The 20,660-nt window shown below is 39.2% G+C and overlaps 1 protein-coding gene across 3 annotated transcripts in view; it reads right to left on the reverse strand.

The window, feature by feature from the left end:
* LUZP2 (leucine zipper protein 2) overlaps positions 1-20,660 on the reverse strand; it is a 469,570-nt gene that overhangs the window by 234,213 nt on the left and 214,697 nt on the right. For all 3 annotated transcript variants that reach the window (XM_042446122.1, XM_042446121.1, XM_042446120.1), the window contains exon 4: positions 14,945-15,026. In XM_042446122.1, coding sequence (XP_042302056.1) covers positions 14,945-15,026 — 82 coding nt within the window. The remainder of the gene's footprint in view (positions 1-14,944; positions 15,027-20,660) is intronic.

Consider the following 20,660-nt stretch of genomic DNA (forward strand, 5'->3'; position numbering starts at 1 on the left):
TAATAATAATAATAATAATAATAATAATAATAATAATAATAATAATAATAATTTTGGTATATTGTGATGCCATTTGAGTGTCCATGACAGTACCATTAACTTGAAAGTATATGTTATAACCAAAGGTGAAGTAATTGTGTATGAGAACAAACTGGCACACCTTGCTGGGTAGGTTTGAAAATTTCCCATCTGGAAAGATGTTCCTGATGGCTTGTAGCCCATCCTTGTGTGGGATATTGGTGTACAGGGATTCCACATCCACAGTGGCTAGGATGGTGTTTCCTGGAAGGTTGTGGATGGTTTGTATTTTGTGTAGGAAGTCTGTGAAGCTAAGCATGTTTGGGCATAGTGAGTGGTTTGACACAGTGGCCAACCAGGGTAACCCTTGAATGCTTAGCAGCAGGTGAGAATTATGTTATATATATATATATATATATATATATATATATATATATATAATCTTATACAAATTCTCAAACATCTGAATAAACATGGTGAAGGAAACCTGAGGGTTGTTGTTGTTGTTTAAAAAAAGACTGTGAGAGAAAGCAAAACTGGTACATTGGTCCATCAGGCAGGGTGCTTCGAACACCTATTGCCTAAAAGTTTTGCTTAGACTATGTCACCATGTGTGATGCTGAATTAGGGCTGTCACCTCAATTCTTCCAGATGGACCCCCCTCTTTAACATGTTAGCTAGGTGCAACATATATTATCCACACTGAGAACAGCAGTACCAGTGAGGATGGTTAAGAATTTCATTTATTTCTTATTTTGGAAAGAACCTGGCATGGTTTTTTTTCATAAACGGAATAGGTAGAATTTGAGGTCTAATGAATTAAAACTTGTAATAAATGCAATGCATAAATGAATGCAATGAAATTGACAAACTTACACATATTGGCTTGACTTTCATGAAAGAAAGAAATAACAATAAAAAGAAACAAGCAATAGATAAGTAAAAAAAAACCCAGCATCCTTTTTAAAAAAAGCATTGGTGATTGCTGGGGTTTGCGTGAGGCTCCTTTTGAAGAACATCTAGAAAATTCAACTGTTCCAGGATTTGGCTGCCAGTGGTTTGACTGAAGTCCAATTAAATTACCCTCATGCACTTTCAAATTAATCTTGGATCAACTTGTCTAGTTACCAGTTAACTTCTGGGCTCAGTTTGAGTTGCTGGCTTTGATGTTCAAAATTTTAAATAGTATGGAACAAGGATGCCTCAGGAATCAAATTTCTTTCCCTGTCACATGAACCTGAGAACAATGGGTCACTACCAGTGTCCTCCTATAACAAAAAAAGTCATTTTGTACAAAGAAAATGTGGATGATGCTATACACATAATGCATACATTTCTGATGTATTAGTTGAGCACACCTCAAAGTCAATTATAATAGATTATTTCACAGGCCCCTGAAACGGGTCTGGCGTATTACGAAAGGGGGGGAGGAGGATGGGAATGGAAGGCAGCATAGGATGCAGTTTATAGCACAGAAGAACACCACCACAGGAGGTGGAAGTTCCCATTTCATTCTGGATGTGTGCCCCAGGAGGCAATTTTCAGGAACGCTTCTAAACAGTTCCTGAAAGTCGCCTCCTGGAGGATGCATCCGGAACAGAATGGGAACTTCTGGCACTGGTGTTCTCCTGTGCAGTAAACTGCATCCTATGCCACCTTCCGTTCCCATTCTGCCCCCTTTTGTAATGCACCAGGCCCATTCCAAGGGTCTGTGTGATAAACTCCATACTATTACAGCTATTTAAAAAATGCTATTGTGCAGAGTTAGACAATTGCCACAGGTGGCAATTCTTGGTGTTAAGGAGCAGCTTTCATGCCATGTCTCTTCCTCATGAGTTTCCTATTACCCATCTTTGTCACACAACAGAGTGGTGTGTGTGCCACATAGTTTCTCTGATAGATCACCTAAACTGTCCTGCTGCTTTCAGGTATCCACTTTCTTATTTAATATCCCAGCTTTCTCCTGGCAAGGAACTCAAGGTGTTGTGAAAGATGCAGTCTCACTGACAGAAGAGAAGTTAGAAAGATTAAGTATGTGGAATGGGTGCTATCACTTCAGGCAGCAAAATAGCTGCATTCACCTTACCTAATAGCCCTAAGATATTCACAAACAGCTGTTGTAATTATGGATTTTAGTGAATGCAGTTTCATCATATTCACACTGCATGTATACTGCCATATGTAGCAGTAAGGAACTCTGGTGTGGGTAGGATATCAGAATGCTTACAAAATTATTTTTTTATATATTTGTGAAGATCACTCAGTGAGTTACAATTCTTTTATGCAGTAGCCCAAATGGCTGTCATCAATTTAGATTAATTTAATTTGTTTAACTTAAATCTGATGTCATATATCATGAAATCATTGAATCATAGAGTTGGAAGAGGCCACAAGGCCCATCCAGTCCAACCCCCTGCCATACAGGAAATCACAATCAAACCATGGGGATGTTTAGCCTGGGGAAGAGAAGGTTAAGAGGTGAAATGATAGCTCTGTTTAAATATTTGAAGGGATGTCCTATTGAGGAGGGAGCAAGCTTGTTTTCTGCTGCTCCAGAGAACAGGACCCAAACAATGGATGCAAGCTACAGCAAAAGAGATTCCACCTCAACATTATCGAGCACATTTAGCTGGCCTGGATTTGATGTATGGTTTTAATCTATATTCTGAAATGTTTTTATTGAAGTTTTATTTATGTATTGCAATTTTTATCCTGTATTTTGTATTTGATATTGCAGTTTTTATCTGTATACTGCTATGATCAATGCGGAATAGCGGTTTATAAATAAAACTTATTATTATTATTAATATCATTAGGAGGAACTTCCTGACAGTAAGGGCTGTTCGACAGTGGAATGCACTTCCTCAGAGAGTGGTGGTGTCTCCTTTGAAAGTCTTCAAACAGAGGCTGGATGACCATCTGTTGGGGATGCTTTGATTGAGAGTTCCTGCATAGCAGGGGGGTTGGACTGGATGGCCTTTGTGGTCTCTTCCAACTTTGCTATTCTACGTTTCTATGTTTCATCCTCGACAGATGGCTATCCAGCCTCTGTTTAAAGATCTCCAAGTAAGGATACTTCATCACACTCTGAGGGAGTGTGTTCTATTGCCACACCTGTTGGGGTGTCTGGGAGCATGAAGCCCCTTGGACACATCTTTCCAGGCCACGGAGAAGCAGCATTTTGCCGCTTCTCTGTGGCCTGAGAAAGCACCAGGTTGCGGCCTCTGAGCTGCCGGTGAAGTTGCCCTGCCCCGAACCCAGTGCAAAAAGGGGTGGCTGTGGACTACACCTTTTCCGCGGTCTATACCACGCCAATATAACCTATGTGAAAAACAACAAACAAATTTCTGCAGGTGGAGGGGAAGATTGCAGTTGACTGAAGTGTGTGTGTGTTTGTCTGTACACACGTGCACACATGCGCGCGCATGCACACACACACACTTGGTTGCTTTAGAAGAAACAAGCCAGTCTAATGAGGACTTAGTATTCAAGTGCTGTAAAACAGAGTGGGGGCAATGAAACAAAAAGGGAAGAAGGAATGTCTGGAATCATGATCATCAGCACTCCACGGTGCAACATTATGCTGCAAATTCATCTTGTTTTATTTAATGTCATGACATGTACAATATCTTGTCAATCAAATATGTTTACTGGTACATTTTGGTCAACAGACAAATAATTAGCTAATGAGAAAGCAATTTATATGTCTAAACAAGAAGGCAGACTTGCAATGGTGAATGTATTACAGGCAGATCATAAAAATGTGAACTGAATTTAGCAAGTAAGTGGGCATGGACTTTCTTCCTTCTCCACAAATATGTACTCCATTGTCCAATATGGTGTTGTGGGCTTAACCCAACAACAGGAACCTTGAAGTCATAAGGTAAAAATAACAATTCAAAGTCCCCCAACCAACCACAATTATGTATGTCAGCAATGTACAAAACAAGCTTGAAGTGGCCCATTGGGGAGAGCAACTGTGGAGACAGCACTGTTTGCTAAATGTGTGTGTGTGTGTCCCAATTTCCACTCATTCTAAATGAAAAGAAAATATCTTAGCTTGTCTGAAGCTGATATTTGCGAGGTACAGACTGCCCAAAAAGGGCAGTCTGCCCGTGTCTTGTTTTGCTATGCGAGGAAGCTGCAGTAAACCAACCGTGCAGCTTTCTCATGAAGCAAAAAGAACCCACAAAAAGTGGGTTCTTTTTGCGGCACGATTGTGATGCTGCAGTGCGCCAATGATGCACTCGTGACATCACAATGGCGTCATGACATGCAGATGCTATGTGTCTGTTGCATCAAAATGGCGGTGCCCATCTGTACAGGGCACCAGCATTTTGACATCCTCATCACGTGTGTGGGGCATCTGGAAGTGCTGCCTCTCGCACGTGACGACGGCGGCCTATTGCGCCTGTCTGCCCCAGGCCATACTTTGGCAGCCTGCTGAGAAATGTCAGAGCCATTCACTGTGCCTTCTGCCTTATCTCAAGTTGCACAATCTATGGTCCGGGGCTGCACGTTGTCCTTGGCCTCTTGTTCTGTGGCTACCAAAAGTGGAGGATTGACATGTACTTTTTTTCCACAACCCAGCTGACCACCTGGTATGATGAGAGACAGAGCACCCAGCTATTTCTGGGTGCATACTCCTCCCCAGGGCCCCCTCAGCATGGGTCTTTCTGATCTTGTCTGATGAGATATTGGAATGTCCATGGTATCCTAAACTCCTCCAGCCACCAGTTCTGGAGGTGAGGATTGTACTGTAATTCTTCAGTAATCTTACTTGCTTTAACAGTATTTGATACAGTAACAGAGGGGGAAAAAGAAATAATTAGATGATCTTTCTAACACAAAACATCTGCTGAATTTCAAGAGTAGTTAAACCACCTTTCAATAAGATTAACAGTGTATCTCAGGAGGATTTCCTGCATCTCTACATTTAATTAAAAAAACAAAAATTTCAGGCTGTCATTTAAACATCATGAAATACAGCTCATTATCTAAATCCCCCCCCCATCTTATCCAAGGACGATAGCATTCTGTCTCTAGGAAACAAGCACTCAGCACTACACAAAATGGTGTGTGTCTATGTTTCTAGCCTTATTATACTTATTATATGGAATGGAGGTTATTTTTCATCTCTTGACCCATATTGTGGCAGGCTTTTGACCTTGAATATTTCAAATTAAATCCTTCCCTGCTGTAAAGTACAGACTACTAACAGATGCTGATGATATAATTTCAGGAGTCAGATAATATTACGTTATTTAACATGGATGAAAGATGGAAGAAGCCCTGTAGATAATAATTATTTCACTGTTAAAACTTGAAGCTATAAATTTAGCTTCTTGCCTTTAGACTTTTTATGTGTCACACATGGTAAATCATCAGGTACTACTTCTCATACATTGAAAGTATACATAAAAATAACTGCAGTTGCTCTTGAGTGAATTGCCCAAATCATCATAGTACTTCTCATTTTCCTTTTCTTTTCTCTTTTGCCCTTGGGATCCTATTGCTATGGGTGCAGGAATGACATATTGTCCACAAAATTGTGACACAAGCCATACTGTTGCTTAAAATCTTATTAACAATTTGATTGCTCTACTGACCATGGCACAAACTTTTACTCAGTCTTCATTTACTTGTGCAAAAATGAGGTGAATTTTAATGGCTTCACAAATAATTATATTGTCCTTCTGTCAAGAGAAAAGGACTTGCACCATATGGAAAATATAAACATACTATCCAACTGTCCTGATTTGGCAGGGATTAATCCTCCCAATTATTCCCCGGTTCTCCAACTTTTTCAGCTGCCTTTTAAATGTTCCAGTTTCTCTATCCTCATCCCACTTTCCCTCCTTCTTCTTGGCTTACTTCAATTGCCTCTTTTTGAGTTCGCAATGCAGAACTGGCTTGTACTGAATTAATTCAGCAGGGGCAAGGACAGAAGGGGCAGGCTCATGACCTTTGTAGCAGGCTCAGGCAAAATCAAATTGCTACAGTCTTCCCAAGTGTGTATGTACTTCCTCACTTAAGTGTTGCCATCTTGACCACACTCTGATGTTGTCTGGCTACATCTGTCCCAGTTTTCACCCATGAAAATGCTGGAGGGCATGTAGGTATCTCCACTGGGTTTTAGCCTTACAACGCGTCATCAAGTTCCAGTGCCCCAAAGGCCTTGGCCTGTGTGACCTCATTGATTTAAGAATTGTCTCTGACCTGCATCATGATTTTGCTCTACAAATTATTTAGAGAATTACTTAGAGAACCTCAAAATATATTAGGCTAGTTTTCAAAGCTCACAACTTCTTCATCAGGTGGGCATGCTAAAAAAATGCAGGAGAAGGAAAGTATTGGAAGTAAGATGTATATGTTTTTACTTTGAGAAGCTGTAGAACTTAGAGACCAGGGTTTGAATCCTGACCCAGCAATTAACACCAATGGGTGACCTTGGGCAATGCACACTCCCAGCCTCAGCAAAGGCAAAAACCCACTAAAGAATCTTGCCAAGAAAACCCCATGTGTGGATGCTATAACAAAAACAAAAACCCTTATCTTCCAAATGTTCACATGGTTCCTAACATTTGCCAATGTTGTTCCCAATAACAAGACACAAAGGAGAATCCATCAGCAGATTTTAGTAACCAGTACATATCTATAGGAAGAGTTATTTCATCAGGTATTGAAGTCATCACCTTACATTTGGATTGGTAGCATACTGTCAGCCAATGCAATTTTTAAAAATCCACTATAAGGTATTTTTACTTGGGTTGTGTGTGTGTGTGTGAGAGAGAGAGAGAGAGAGAGGTACCTTATAGCAGGAGGATGGAGCCAGTATTTAAAATGTTTTGGCTGTTATTTAGCTGGACCTTTTAAAATTACAGTTCACTCTTTGTTTACACGGGGGATCCATTCCGGATTCCCCTGTGTAAAACAAATAATGCCTATGCTCGAGCCCCATTTAAATGAATAGGGCTCATGCACACAGCACGACACCCCTTCTTCCCCGTGCTGCTTTCAGCGCACTGTATTGTGAGCCACTTTGGATCCCATTTTGGGAGAAAATCAGGATATAGTATTTTGTCGTTTTTTGGGGCTATGTGGCCATGTTCTAGAAGAGTTTATTCCTGGCATTTCACCAGCGTCTGTGGCTGGCCTCTCTGAAGATGTCAATTGTCTTACCAATTTCCCTTTCCTGAGAGACACTTGTCAATGGAGCTTTTATTTTTTTCATGATTCAGCATTAGCTGTGCAGAGAGATTTTTATCTAGAGGTAAAGCATTTTCATCATGGTAGTTAAATAGTTAGAATGATAAAGAGGAAAGGGGAGAGTGCCCTGGCACTACCCTTTTACCATTTAGTTTGCCATATGGTTCTGAATGCCCTCTATGACATTAATGAAAGAATAAGGATGTGATTTAGAGCAGATGGCAATCTATTAACCATAAAAAGCTCTAAGCTAAAACTAAGGTGCTTGAAGAATTTATTTAGGAGCTATAGTTTCAGGAGAACTGTGCTATAGAAGCTTACTCTTGAGGGGCTGGGAAATAATTATTGATTGCTTTTCGGGCTAATTGTGAGTTTGAGCAAGACAGGAGTTTTATATCAACCATTCAGAATATGGTTTATGTTTCAGTAAGAATTAGTATTGGTAATGATGTCTTAGAGATGGCAGATAAAATTCACATCTTGGGTGACTACCTTGATTCATGAATCAAATATCAGTGGTAAAATTGTGAATCAAAAGGCCAGAGAAATTACAGCTCTTAGTACACCTCACAAATGAATACATTTAGTGCTTAATGCCCTGGTAACTGGAAAGAGGCCAGGACACCCAGTGTTAGATTTGTCCGTGCAAAATAAGAACTTCATCAATGAAATTTAGATGGGGAGAACTGCTCTTTCCTGTTGCCCTGGGAACTGCAGACATCTTTGCTATTGGACAGGAGACCCTGGTGTCTCCCATTGCTTAGTGGTGGAAATAATATTCAAAAAGACTTGAAAAATATATTGGTTTCTCAAGTGTTGGAAAATCTTAATAAAGAAAATTCTAGACAGAAAAAATCTTTTGCCTGGGGTTTATTCAGTATTGAAAAAATGTTGAGAAAAATGAAACAGTTTTTCATCCTGTAGCTTTGAGAAACTCGGGATTTCTTTCCCCCTCTCTATGACATGAAATTGTGTACCATTTTCATGAAAGCTATGCAACTCACCAGAAAACTACACAATTTTCTGGAGGCTCCACACCTCTACTTAAAAATTGTGCAGCCTTCCATGGAAGCTTTTGATATAGAAAGGGCTGCTTTTAGGCAGCCCTGTGTGTGTGTTGTGCATGATTACTTTTTTATGTGGTAAACAGCAACATTGCTCAACAAAAATGTTGTACAAAATCTGTAATGTTGCACAGTAAAGCCAAACAGCTATTAGTTGTGCAACACTGCTGATATTGTGCAAATTTTTGTTGGGCAACATTTTTGTTGTGAAACCTACCCTTTTTAACCATTGAAAACTACAATGCTGAACAACAAAATAGATATATAACAAAAAATGTTTCACAAAATCAGCAATGTTGTACAACAAAACCAAGTGTGGCTGTAGATTCAGTCCACTTGAGATTCTTTTCCTGGTGCATAACAGCTGGGATACACAACTTGCAAACTGACAAATTGGCAAAGGCTACAATCACAAGGTTGAATGTGTCACCTCATTGTTTGTATAGGGGTAGTTTTGTGTTTTCTACACTTTGCAAGGATACAGTTTTAAAGAAACAACAATGTGAGTTCCCACCCCCACTACTGGGAAGCTGTGGGGTTTTCTATGCATAGTTAAAAAAAAAATACTGTGACTGTGGATTTTGATTTCAAAGCTGAGCAGTACTCATTTTAGCGACCTCAGAAGTATGCCAGGGTGAGTCAACCCTACAGCCCCCACCTGGGATTGAACTCAAAACCTTGTAGTTTGTGAGTGACTAGCTGCAGTACTGGCATTTAACCACTATGCCAACAGGGCTCCTCAGGGAGAGCACACAGTCAGGAACAAATACACTCGCCCAAGTCAAATGGTACATAAAATAGATGGAACACTCCAAATGGGTAGCCAGTATAATCTGTTACTGCTAAAACAACAAGGAAGTTTGTGATACCTTAAAACATTTATAAACAAAACGTTATTATAAAAGAATGTGATGAAACTATGATGTATACAATCACCTGTGCTAATGTGCCTCCATAAGCTATGAAAATACTATTTTCAGGAACAACCTGAATGACTTTGCCTTCCATCTGGACAACATGCAACTTTGCCTTTCCAAGCAAGATGCAGATTAAGGATAATTAGATATTTTATGAGCCACATATTTAAAGGAAATGTGAGCATGGCATGCTAGCTGCTATGATACATATTTTTAGGAAAGCAAGTCCTGAGTATCAGATGACAAGAAATTAGAGCAAATGAAGAGTTTCAAAAGCAAAGTCCTTAGCCAGTCAGTTAACCAGTCAGGTTTGAGCAACCACAGTAGTCAGTCAGTCCAAAAGTCAAGGGTTCCAACAAATAGAACTGTTAGCCCAAAGCCCAAAGATGCAATCCAGGAAGTCACATACTAAGAGACTCCACAACAAGAGTGTTTTCACCGGAGTAGTCAGTTAACCTCTGACAAAGGTTCTGGCATTCTTCCTGGGTTTTTATCTCCACCTCTATATGGTGCAGCTGTCAGGAATAAATTCTTCCAGATCATGGTCACATAGCCCAAAAAACTTACAAAGAACTATGGATGCTGGCCATGAAAGCTTTTGACTTCTAATTGTTTGGTGCTTCTTATAAATTCTTTCTCAGTGATGCTGAGCCTCTCTTTTGGACTTTTGTTGGCAGAAGGAAGGCACAGATACCTCTGCTTCCTCCTTCTCCTCAGTGCCCAAACTGGCAGGATCCTCTGCTGCACCGGTGCTGGGTTCCTGCCTGACTTTACTGGCAGCAGTCTCTGCTGGCACAGGCACTGAGGGACTGGAACTAGGCTGAAGGCTGGGTTCCTCTGCTCCCTCCTCCAAATCTTCATAGAATCATACAGTTGGAAGAGACCCCAAGGGCCAACCAGTCCAACTCCCTGCCATGCAGTAACTCTCAGTCAAAGCATACCCGACAGATGACCAGCCAGCCTCTGTTTAAAGACTTCCAAGGAGGGAGACTCCACCACACTCTGAGGGAGTGTGTTCCACTGTCGAACAGCCCTTTCAGGAAATTCCTCCTAATATCAGCTTCTTCACAAGGCATAACATAGCCTTTCTCACACTTCTATACTTACTGGGTTTCATCGTGGAGTCAGGATGGAATATCTAGAGTATTGTCATTTGTCAGGATGGAGAGAGCAATCCTTGGCCCTGATGTTGCTGAACTACAGCTTCTGCCATCCTTGACTCCTGGCTGTGACATATTTTTTATTGATGGGAACTGGAATCCAACACTTCTAGGCATATGAGTACCCTATCTGTCTATACAGAGTAACTTCAATGGAGAGTACCATGTCTAGGGTCCCCCAGTATTGACTGTGAGAAACACACAATTTAAAATGCAACACTGCCATACTTCCATATGCCAGTATTCAAGTAAATGGCTGAGTTCCTCAATTGGAAAAAATAGTGTAAAGGTTCCACAGGCAGAACTATACTATTTCTCTCCTCTCAACCCCCATTCAGAATTAACCAGTTTGTCATTACAGTCTTCTCCCTGACATTCAGTGCCTGGTGGAAAGTAGAAGGGATCAGAGAAGTATCTAGCTAATCCCCATAGCCAGACAAAGACTGCTGATGGGATGTGCTGAGATCTGCCAGGGTCTTCCAAAGATTTTGACAGATGACATAAATGTACTTCATCTGGCTCAAGGGACAGAGGCAGATGTTTCTCCAATCCCTCTTTCATTTCCTACCAGCGAATGAATGGGGAGAGGGGCTTTCACAGCAAAATAGTGAATCTAAGGTAGATCCAGCATGACGTAGTGATTTGAACATTAGACTTAGATTCTGTAGACCAGGAACTGAGTCCTCTCTTGGCCATGGAAATCTGCTGGATGACCTTGGGCAAGTCACATTCTCTCAGCCTAAGATGAAGGCAAAGACAAACCACATCTAAGGAAATCTTGCAAAAAACAAAACAAAACCCTACAATAGGTTCATCATAAAGTCACCATAATTTGGAAATGACTTGAAGACATACAGTGGCAATATTGCACTTATTTTGTGTCACTAATAGTATGATAGCCTATAAAGAAATCAAACTGAACTTTCTCTTTTTTAAAATTATTGTAATGTTTTAACATTACAAAAAATTAATGCATTTTATTATTTCAAATCAGAGAAAGTTTGGTATTCACACTTATGAAACTTGATAATACAACAGCAGCAACATTTTGATGTTGCTCTGCATTTCTAAACAAGGTACATAGTCTCTAGCAAAATAAAAGTAAAAATAAAAGGTAATTTTATTCATCATAAATATGCATTACATATTTTTAATCTATCCTTTTCCACCTCCATTGATGTACAATGAAACATAAAAATATGATCTCTCTTCTACAGCCAGTGAAAAGTTAGTTGTTTTAGGTGTTCAGAAGAGGTTCAGTTGCTAGGTGTTCAAATATACAAAACATGACAAATGGCATGAAGTTTCTTATGCTTTCCGCAAAGCTCTAGGGGAAAGGATGAAGACTGTTATTTTGTGGAGAAAGAAAATATCATGTTTCTTTATTATTATCCAGCCTTCTATAAATTTTCATTTTCCCCCTTATATATGCTACGGATATTTCTCATTGTGCTTTTTAGTGATTAAATGAATTTTACTGGCATGCTTTGGTATGCATTTAAGATATTTCTGTATCACATGTTTATGAAGGTTGCTGTAAAGGGAAAAAACAAAGGTTTTGTTTCAGTATAAGTACAGAGTTTCTCCATCAAAGTAGCAAGTTAAGACATCTAAAGTAATAGGAGACATCAACTGTGAAAAAATAAATAAATTTTAGAATAGAAATTTCTGTGTTTTAGATAAGAATCCAGACATTCTTTCATATTTCTAATGGAAAAATTGTTTTTTTTAAAAAAAAATATGTTAGCAAAATTAACAGAACTATCCATCCAGACAGTGAACTTCAAGTGTCTATCTGTTAAAGTATGGTTTAAATCAACAATATTTGTGCTGAATTAGGTTTGTCAGCCTTACCCCCCTCCTCAAAGATAGTTATCATTTAGCAATAGCATTTACATTTCTATACCGCTTCATACTGAACAAAGCGGTCTCCAAGCAGTTGACAATCTGTAAGGCAAATGCCCCCAACAAGCTGGGTATTCATTTTATCGACCTATGAAAGGGTGGAAGACTGAGTCAACCTTGGAGTAGAAAGATGATAATTTGGTGTTCTCTCTCTCTCTCTCTCTCTCTCTGTGTGTGTGTGTGTGTGTGTATGAATTTGTCAAAACCTTCATATTTGTGGGGGAAAGGACCTTTTAAAAAAAACACACTAGGACCAAATGAAATATAAAAATTGGTATGTCCCTTATTTATGAAAATAAAATAAAAAGATCCATTCAGGGCAGACACCATTTTAAGAAGACAACTGTGAACTCCTTTTAAGACATATGTGTCAGCTTCCAGCATAAGTTCAAAACATACCCCTCCTCATAAATACTTTTGCTGTTTCTGACACTCTGCATGTATCTACATGGCACAGTTATCTAAGTGCGATATCATTTTAGCTGCCATGGCTCTAGCCAACAGACTCCTGAAATTTATCATTTGGTGATGGAATTAGAATTATTATATTAAACTGAATTTTAATTTAGTAGTCTTCTTGCATATTGGTTATGAAATTGGTTTACAATGTGATCCTACAGGTGGATCCTTAAAAAGCAACATGATGGCTCAAAACAGATGGCCAAAAAAGAACAGCTTCTGGCTACTTCTAAGGCAGGACATGCAGATGACTCATTCCAGCCGGATTGGGTGAAAGCCATGCTGCAGCTGCCTAAGATGGCCCAAACCCGACCACAAAAGGAGTGGGGGGAAAACTCACTCATTGCTGGCAGTCCATTTCAGACCATGGCAGCAGCCAGCCTCATGACCATGGTGCCTGGTCACTGTGGCCCCTTGCTGATTGGGGGCTTGTTTGCAGTTGTAGTGGGTAGAAGCCGCTCCAAACCATTCATTTGCTTGAGCCAAAAGTCACATTAAATGGGGCTTTAATGTTAACTAATGTCCCATTTAATTCAAAGCATTAATTATTATGTATATTCAAGTTGACACAGCTATAGAATGCCCCTCTCGCATAGGCTTTTCTTGGCAGAATTATTAGGAATTTATTCATTGCCTTCATCTTAGGTTGAGAAAGTGTGGAAAGTCCCAGTTCACCCAGAGTCAATTAGGATTCAAACACTTATCGCTTAACTTCTGATATGAAGTTGCAATCTTGTGCACACACAGTAAACCCCACTGAACATATTGAGAGTTATTTCTGGGTAAACATGAATAGGAATACAATGCATATTAGCTGCTGATCAACTTTTGGGTTCAGTACAAGGTGTTGATTTTTACCTTTAAAGTCCTACATGGCTTGGGCCTGAGTTACCTGCGGGAGCACCCCTCCCTACACAATTTGCCCCGCACTCTCACAACAAATGGGAAGAATTGGTTAGAACAACAAATGTCTAGATTAGTAACCACTAACCTGACATCAGGGCTTTAGAGATCATTGCCAGAACTGTGAATTGTGCCCAGAAACAAAATGGTAGCCAGTTAGGATGTTTTAACTAGGGAGTTATATGCTCTCTGTAACTGGCACCCATCAAAATTCTAGCTGCAGCATCTTGGATTCACTGAAGTTGTTGAACAGGCATGTAGAGTATGATGCAATAATTAAAAAATGTACAGAAATATTCATTTTCTCCCCTGTCAAAGAGTATACTAACTTATTTGTCCTTGCAAACCAGAATAAAAAACCTAAATATCTACATCTCTGAGGGAAGTGTGGCCCACAGGCTGCCTGTGGCTCCAACTTGTCTCTGTGCCTCCCCCAAGTCCTCCAGGATACCATATTAAAGCCTGTGACCCAAAAGATTTCGCTTACTCCAAAATAATCAAACCATTAAAAAAATGATCCTTTCCCAAATCTCCATCATGTCACCTTCTGATCAGAACAAAGTGTGTCTGTAGTCCAAGGTCTGTGTCAACAAAATACTGGTGCTTGTCTACCCTAGAGTGTAGGATTATAGGCTATGTTTTTTTCCTTCTCCTTTTCTGTGTCTTTGAATTGAATTGGGGCATTTTGAAAGAGAGGAGAAGCCCATTTTTAACCATTAAATACTGAGGCTGGGTCTGCATGGGCCAGAATACTCTGCACGTTTTCTGCCCCCAAATCTTCCTCAACATCCCCCCATTACCTACCACTCTGGAGTGATGCACCAGATGGGTATTCACATGCACATTCTGCTGTACCACCTGCCATTGCTGCCATCATGAGTCACTCCCTTTGAAGTCAGAAAGAGGCACCCAGCATTGATCATGTCTTGGCACCTCATTCTGACCTCAGATGGCGTGACTTGTGGTGGTGGTGGGCAGTATAATGGAACACATTGTAAACAAATGTCTGGTATTGCTCTGGAGTGCTCCAGAACTTCTGGGAAGATCCAGAGCAAAATATGATTTTTTAAAAATGCCTTCAAGGGTGGTATACCATAGGTTCAGTGCTGAACTGGCCATACATCATCTGGACAGTTTGTAACAGAACTGGTGGCTGGGCCCTGCATTGTCCTGACTGATTGCCAGGAATTTCAGAAAATATACCTAGAACATTCTGCATGGCACATAGGAAAATACAGTTGAGCTACTAAAGCATTTACAAAGGATGGGTCACAGGGAGTAGGAATAAAATAATAATAAAGTTACTCACTGTAGCTTGCTGTTTTTCTGCCTTTTCAGCTGCCTCATTAAGCTGTTTTTGAAAGGCCTCCTGGAGCGACTTCATTTCTTCCCTAGTTCATTGAAGAGAAGAAGAAAATAAAATGCAAACCTCACCTCTATTGTCCATTGGGGGGAAAATCTATTGTTTTACTCTCATTTCATGACAAGGCACTTTTAATTACACAGCATAGCCAGTGATTGTCCTTTGTTGAGGTCATTTATTAATAAAGCCACAAATTCCCAGTGCTCATCAGCAACATTCCTGACTAAAAACTCAGAAAGCAGAAATTGGCTCTCTTTTGTAACTGTTGTATTTCCTGCTGTGTGAACTATTGTCAGTTGTACAATTCCTACTGAACAAAATTAGAGAAATAACCACAAGCCAAGACAATACAAACATAGTCAAAGACATATAGTTATGAATGGCACCTGTTACATTTAATTTGTTAACTCACATTTCTCAAAATCATAGATTTCACCACCATCGCCCAGGTAGAAGCTGTTGTGTTTTTTTATTCTTTGTTTGTTTTACAGCCAGCTCTCCATAGCCACCAATTCTTCATCCACAGATTTAACCATCCATGCTCTCTCTCTCTCTCTCTCTGTGTGTGTGTGTATTTTTTTTAAAAAAACAACAACTTAATTTTGCGTTTTACTATGCTATTGCATGTAATGGCACTTGAACATCCACAGATTTTGGTACGCATGGGGTTTCTGGAACCAAACCCCAGGGAATACCAAGGGCCCACTGTATGAAGGGTTGTTAGTTTAAAAGATGATGTGCCAAATTGTTGGGAAATGCCAGTGTTTTAAAATTCTCCTTTTGCTTGGAAAAAACTGGTCTTAAACAGATTTTAAGGTTGTTTGACAATTGAAATCATGCTCTATTAAAGTGCTCTGTAATGATTTTCTATGGAAGAGACACAGTACATTCCAGGCAAATCTTAAGGACATTATTTTAATTATCTAACAATAGGTGGTAATTCCATTTTGTTAATTTTATTTCATTTCATTTGGTACAAACTTTGCAAAATTGAACAGTTTCTTCAGATATTCAACAAATTCAAAGAAGAACTTTTCACGTAAGGGGTTTATTTTACATGTTTTAAGGATAGTTACATCAGAATTATAAAAAAATATTTACAGAATTAACAGATTTAAGGTGTTAATACTTCTAAATGCAGAGAAGAGGAAATGGTAAATAATGTTTAAAAATGAAATCAAGCTCTAAATATGAAATTATTTACCAAATTTTAAACACAAACACAAAGATCTTTGAACTTCCAAATTGTACTAATGATGTAACATTCAAAAAAGCACAAAATCAAGGAACCATGAACTTGGCACCCCCCCCCCCCCAGTTCTCTGAAATGGCTAAAATTAATGTTTCTGCAGAGAAGCTTTTGTTTTATTTTTGTTTTTTTAATGGTACCAATTTAAGAAAGATGAGCATGTATCTAGTGAAAAAGTCCTTTCCCATTATTATTTGTTTTTTTAAAAATATGATTTGATTTCAAACTTAATTTAGGATTTGCCACAACCCCCCGCCCTAGTTTAAAATTCACCTGATTTTGTGAGCAATTGCTGTGACTCTTGAAGAAAGCAAAGTTAAGAAATTCTTTCAATCAGGATTTGGGTGCTTATTAGAAGTATGACTTTAAATCCTTGTGTATATGGACATATTTGCAAGGCTGAATTCCAGTTGCCCCCTCTTTGATTTTCTGATAGGAAACTCGCCTATAACAGCCACATGGCAGTGTGATGCAAAATGATTCCCTTCGTAATGGGCATAACAGTCCCTATTTAATTTTGCCAGAAAAGAAGGCTATGAATTTTCTGGAAATTGTTTTTGATAAGAACGTAAGAAAACTCACAATGTATTTCATTAATTCAATGGAAAATTGTTTTGTTTTTTTTAAAAAAAACAAATGTGGGAGAAAACAAAACCACCATCTATTTTAAAAATATACTGATAATATACAGTGAGCCCTTGATATTCACTGGGGTTTAGTTTCAGGATCCCCATGGATACCAAAGTCCATGGATGCTTAAGTCCCATGCATTATAATGGCATAGTAAAATGGTGCCCATTATATAAAAGGGCAAAATCAAGCTTTGTCTATGGAAATTTTTATATTTTTAAAGTATTTTCAAGCCATGGATGCTTGAATCCATGAATAAAAAATCCGTGGATAAGGAGGGTTAACTGTACTGGTGTTGGTAAGGAGGGGGATAGAATCTCTTCTATAAGCTAATTCAGTTAGGTCCTTATAACTGACTCAATATACATGTAGGTCATTATTTAAGTAATTACCTGCTGTAGTGAAGATGCAATGTAGGGATAATTTGAGAGTTATGGCAGACTTATGCTTACTTTGACATAAATCTCTTGAACAGAATTTCATGTTCTTCTTAGTAAGCTCACAATACAAAGTGTTGGTCATTACCTATAAAGCCCTACATGGCTTGGGCCAGAGTTACTTGAGGGAGCTCCTCACCCTACATAATCTGCCCCGCACCCTCAGAACAATGGGGAAATATGTTCTTGAATGCCCAAAGGTAAGACTGGCAGCAACGCACCAAAGAGCTTATTCAGTGACAGCTCCAACTCATTGGAATGCACTCCCGGAAGAGATCGACTTAGTTCGACACTGGAAGCCTTTAAGAAGGTATTGAAAACCTATCTCTTCTGGGTAGCATACCCTCCCGATTAGCTGTAGAGAAACTAGTCCCTAATGGATTAAGATTATTTATCTGATGACCCCGACTGCTTTTATATATTGTTTTTAAAATTTTCGATTGCTGCAGGAAGCCAGCCATGAGAGAGGCCAGAGAACGGAAACATCAAAAGTACACCCCTCTGGCTGAGGTCCTGAGACAAAAGGGGTACAAGGTCTCTGTCCATGCATTGCTTGTTGGAGCCCTGGGTGCCTGGGATCCAGCAAATGAACCTGTGCTGAGAGTCTGTGGAGTGGGAAAGCGCTATGCAAAACTCATGCGCAAGCTAATGGTGTCAGACACCATTAGATGGTCCAGAGACATTTACATTGAGCACATTTCGGGCTATCGTCAGTATGAGGAACCAGCTGCTGTTTTGGTAGAAAAGGAGCGGTGAAGTGTTAGTCTTCTTTTCTCCCTCCCCCTTTCTTCCTCCCCTTCTTTCCCTTCTCCTTCCTTTCTTCCTCTTTTATGGTATGCAACTGTTTAGATATATTGGTGATTGCCATTGGTAATTTAAAGTAAAGGATATATATTTTGGTCTCCTTAGAATGCTCCATCTTATTTTAAAACTGTTTTAATAACTTAACACATCCTAGGAATGAAATTTGCTTTATATCTAATTTTTTTTTATATATATTACCATACTATTATGTATTTTTACTTTGCAATTGCATTCTTGGGACTTGATATGTATTACCTATTGGTTTATGTTAAAATGTACCTTTAAATATTTTCTAATAAAACGATTAATCTGTAACTGATGACATATTATACTATGACATGGGTCATATAGTTTTATTGTGTGTGAACCACTTTGATCTGAAGGAAAAGTGGTATATAAATAAAAGATTTATTTATTTATTATTATTATTATTATTATTATTATTATTATTATTATTATTATTATTATTGCATTGATAGTGATTGAGCTGGTGAGGTAAAGCCATTGGAAGTAGGGCAGCACATACATTTTATTCACTGCAGTTAGAAGGTTTCTAAATTTCTGGTTCTTGCCAAGAAGAGAGTATTCCAGTCCACTAAAATACTATGTCAAGAAAATGGCCCACCACAATCTAATAATTTAGAGTTTATTTTTTTATGAAACATTCATTTGGACATTTTTTTTTAAACAGGAAACAGTGTATTTTGCACAATATCCAGAATGTTTACACAAAACATTTGCTAGCAACCTGTATAGCAGTTATGATACCATACACTGGATGTATAATATTATAACTGCTGGGGATTCACTTTTATGGCCATGACTGACTGAACATGATCTCAAAAATCTACTTCCACAAGTTGCTCATGCCCTGAATGAAGACACTACAGATTGGAATGCTTTGAAATGTCTATGGATCTCTTCATTATCATATAATCTGTCCGAGGAAGGAAGGTGTCTTCTGTTTACCATTCCATTTGCTTCAGAAAATAATGATAATGAAGAGGGGGGAATTTAGGGAAGAAGGAATGTTCAAAGAACCCTTTGATCTGAAACAAAGCCAGGGGTCGCAGCCTGGGAAGGAGGGTTTGGAAAGGGGGAATTTTTAAAGGATAGTCCGTTTGGGGAAAACTCAGATTTGACACAGCCAAGACTGTGGTGATCTTCTGTCCAGAAATCCAAAATAATGTTCTAGTTGTCTACACTACCATGCTGTCTTGGTTTCTGAGGTCTGAGTCTATTGAACATGACAATAATATCAACAGAAGAGTCTTGGTCACAGTGAGCTTTGGGATATCAGTTGTGGCATGACCATGAGTAATCTCTCTTCATCTGCCTGTTTTCAAGGCACCTTGTAACTGTGAGAGTGCTGTGGACATAATTTCCAAACATCCCAGTCTCCATTGCCTTGAAAATGCCAAGCTGTGAACGTAGGTTTGGGGGAAGGCATTGTCAAACATACCTGTGATAACAGAGCTCTACTATGGCCCAAAGCAGATGAGCCAAAAGGACAATGATGGGACCATGCCACCCACAATAGGACTGGGACCACAATGACCTCACAGGCCCAGCCCCGATCTGGGCCACCACTGTGGTCATGAACCAGGCCGCCACAAGGATCGGATTATATCCTTTCCTTTTTGGCCCAGTTCTTTTTGCTTGGCACGTTATCAAAACAAAACAAAACACCTCCCCCCTCAAAAAAACAAAACAAACAAACAAACAAAAAACCACAAAGAGGTCCAGAAAAATGGGGGAATTTATCACAAAACATGCAAAAATTACTGTAGTCTTGCCTTGTGGTGATAAAAATCTTGAAATTATTAAATGTAAGAATGAAGAAAAGCAAAGATGTACAACCATAAGAGATGGCTCTGCCCCCCCAAAAGAGGGTAAGGTTGTAGAAGTAAAGATGTTTCTCTCTACAATGACTATATGGTTACAAGTAACTCATTAGTGAAACAGCTTCATTGAAATAGCAAACCACATGTATTCATAAAAAGGCACATTGTAAATAAAACTCCAGATGCAGTCCACCCTTCTCTTATGCGGGGGATCCGTTCTGCCCCCCCCATAAGAGAAAATACATGGATGCCCGTGGCAGTATGGCGTCATGTGAATGGGACGTGTCGCCCCTTGTGCCCCACATGGCTTTGAACATATGCTCAAAGCCACGTATAACGCAGGCGCACTGTACTTTTCACATAGAAATCGGATCTAAATATGATGCTACAGTCTTAGAATTGCCAGAAATCCAGAAGGAAAGACCCAAATGATATCAGCCTAACATAGTGTCCCCAAATTATATCTATACCTACATTATATCTTCAGTATACTCAAGCAGAGGAACATAATACATGGGCAGAAGAATCACATGAAGATGAACCCTGCCCTCCAATTTTGGAAAGTGAAGTGAAAGCTGCCCTGAGAACAATTAAGAGGAATAAACAACCAGGAATACATGACCTACCAATACAGCTACTGCAGTTTACAGAGACAGAATCGACTTTAGTTCTAACTTAAATTTGCCTGTAAAATGGAA

The sequence above is a fragment of the Sceloporus undulatus genome, chromosome 1, assembly GCF_019175285.1.
Source record: "Sceloporus undulatus isolate JIND9_A2432 ecotype Alabama chromosome 1, SceUnd_v1.1, whole genome shotgun sequence".
Lineage (NCBI taxonomy): Eukaryota > Metazoa > Chordata > Lepidosauria > Squamata > Phrynosomatidae > Sceloporus > Sceloporus undulatus.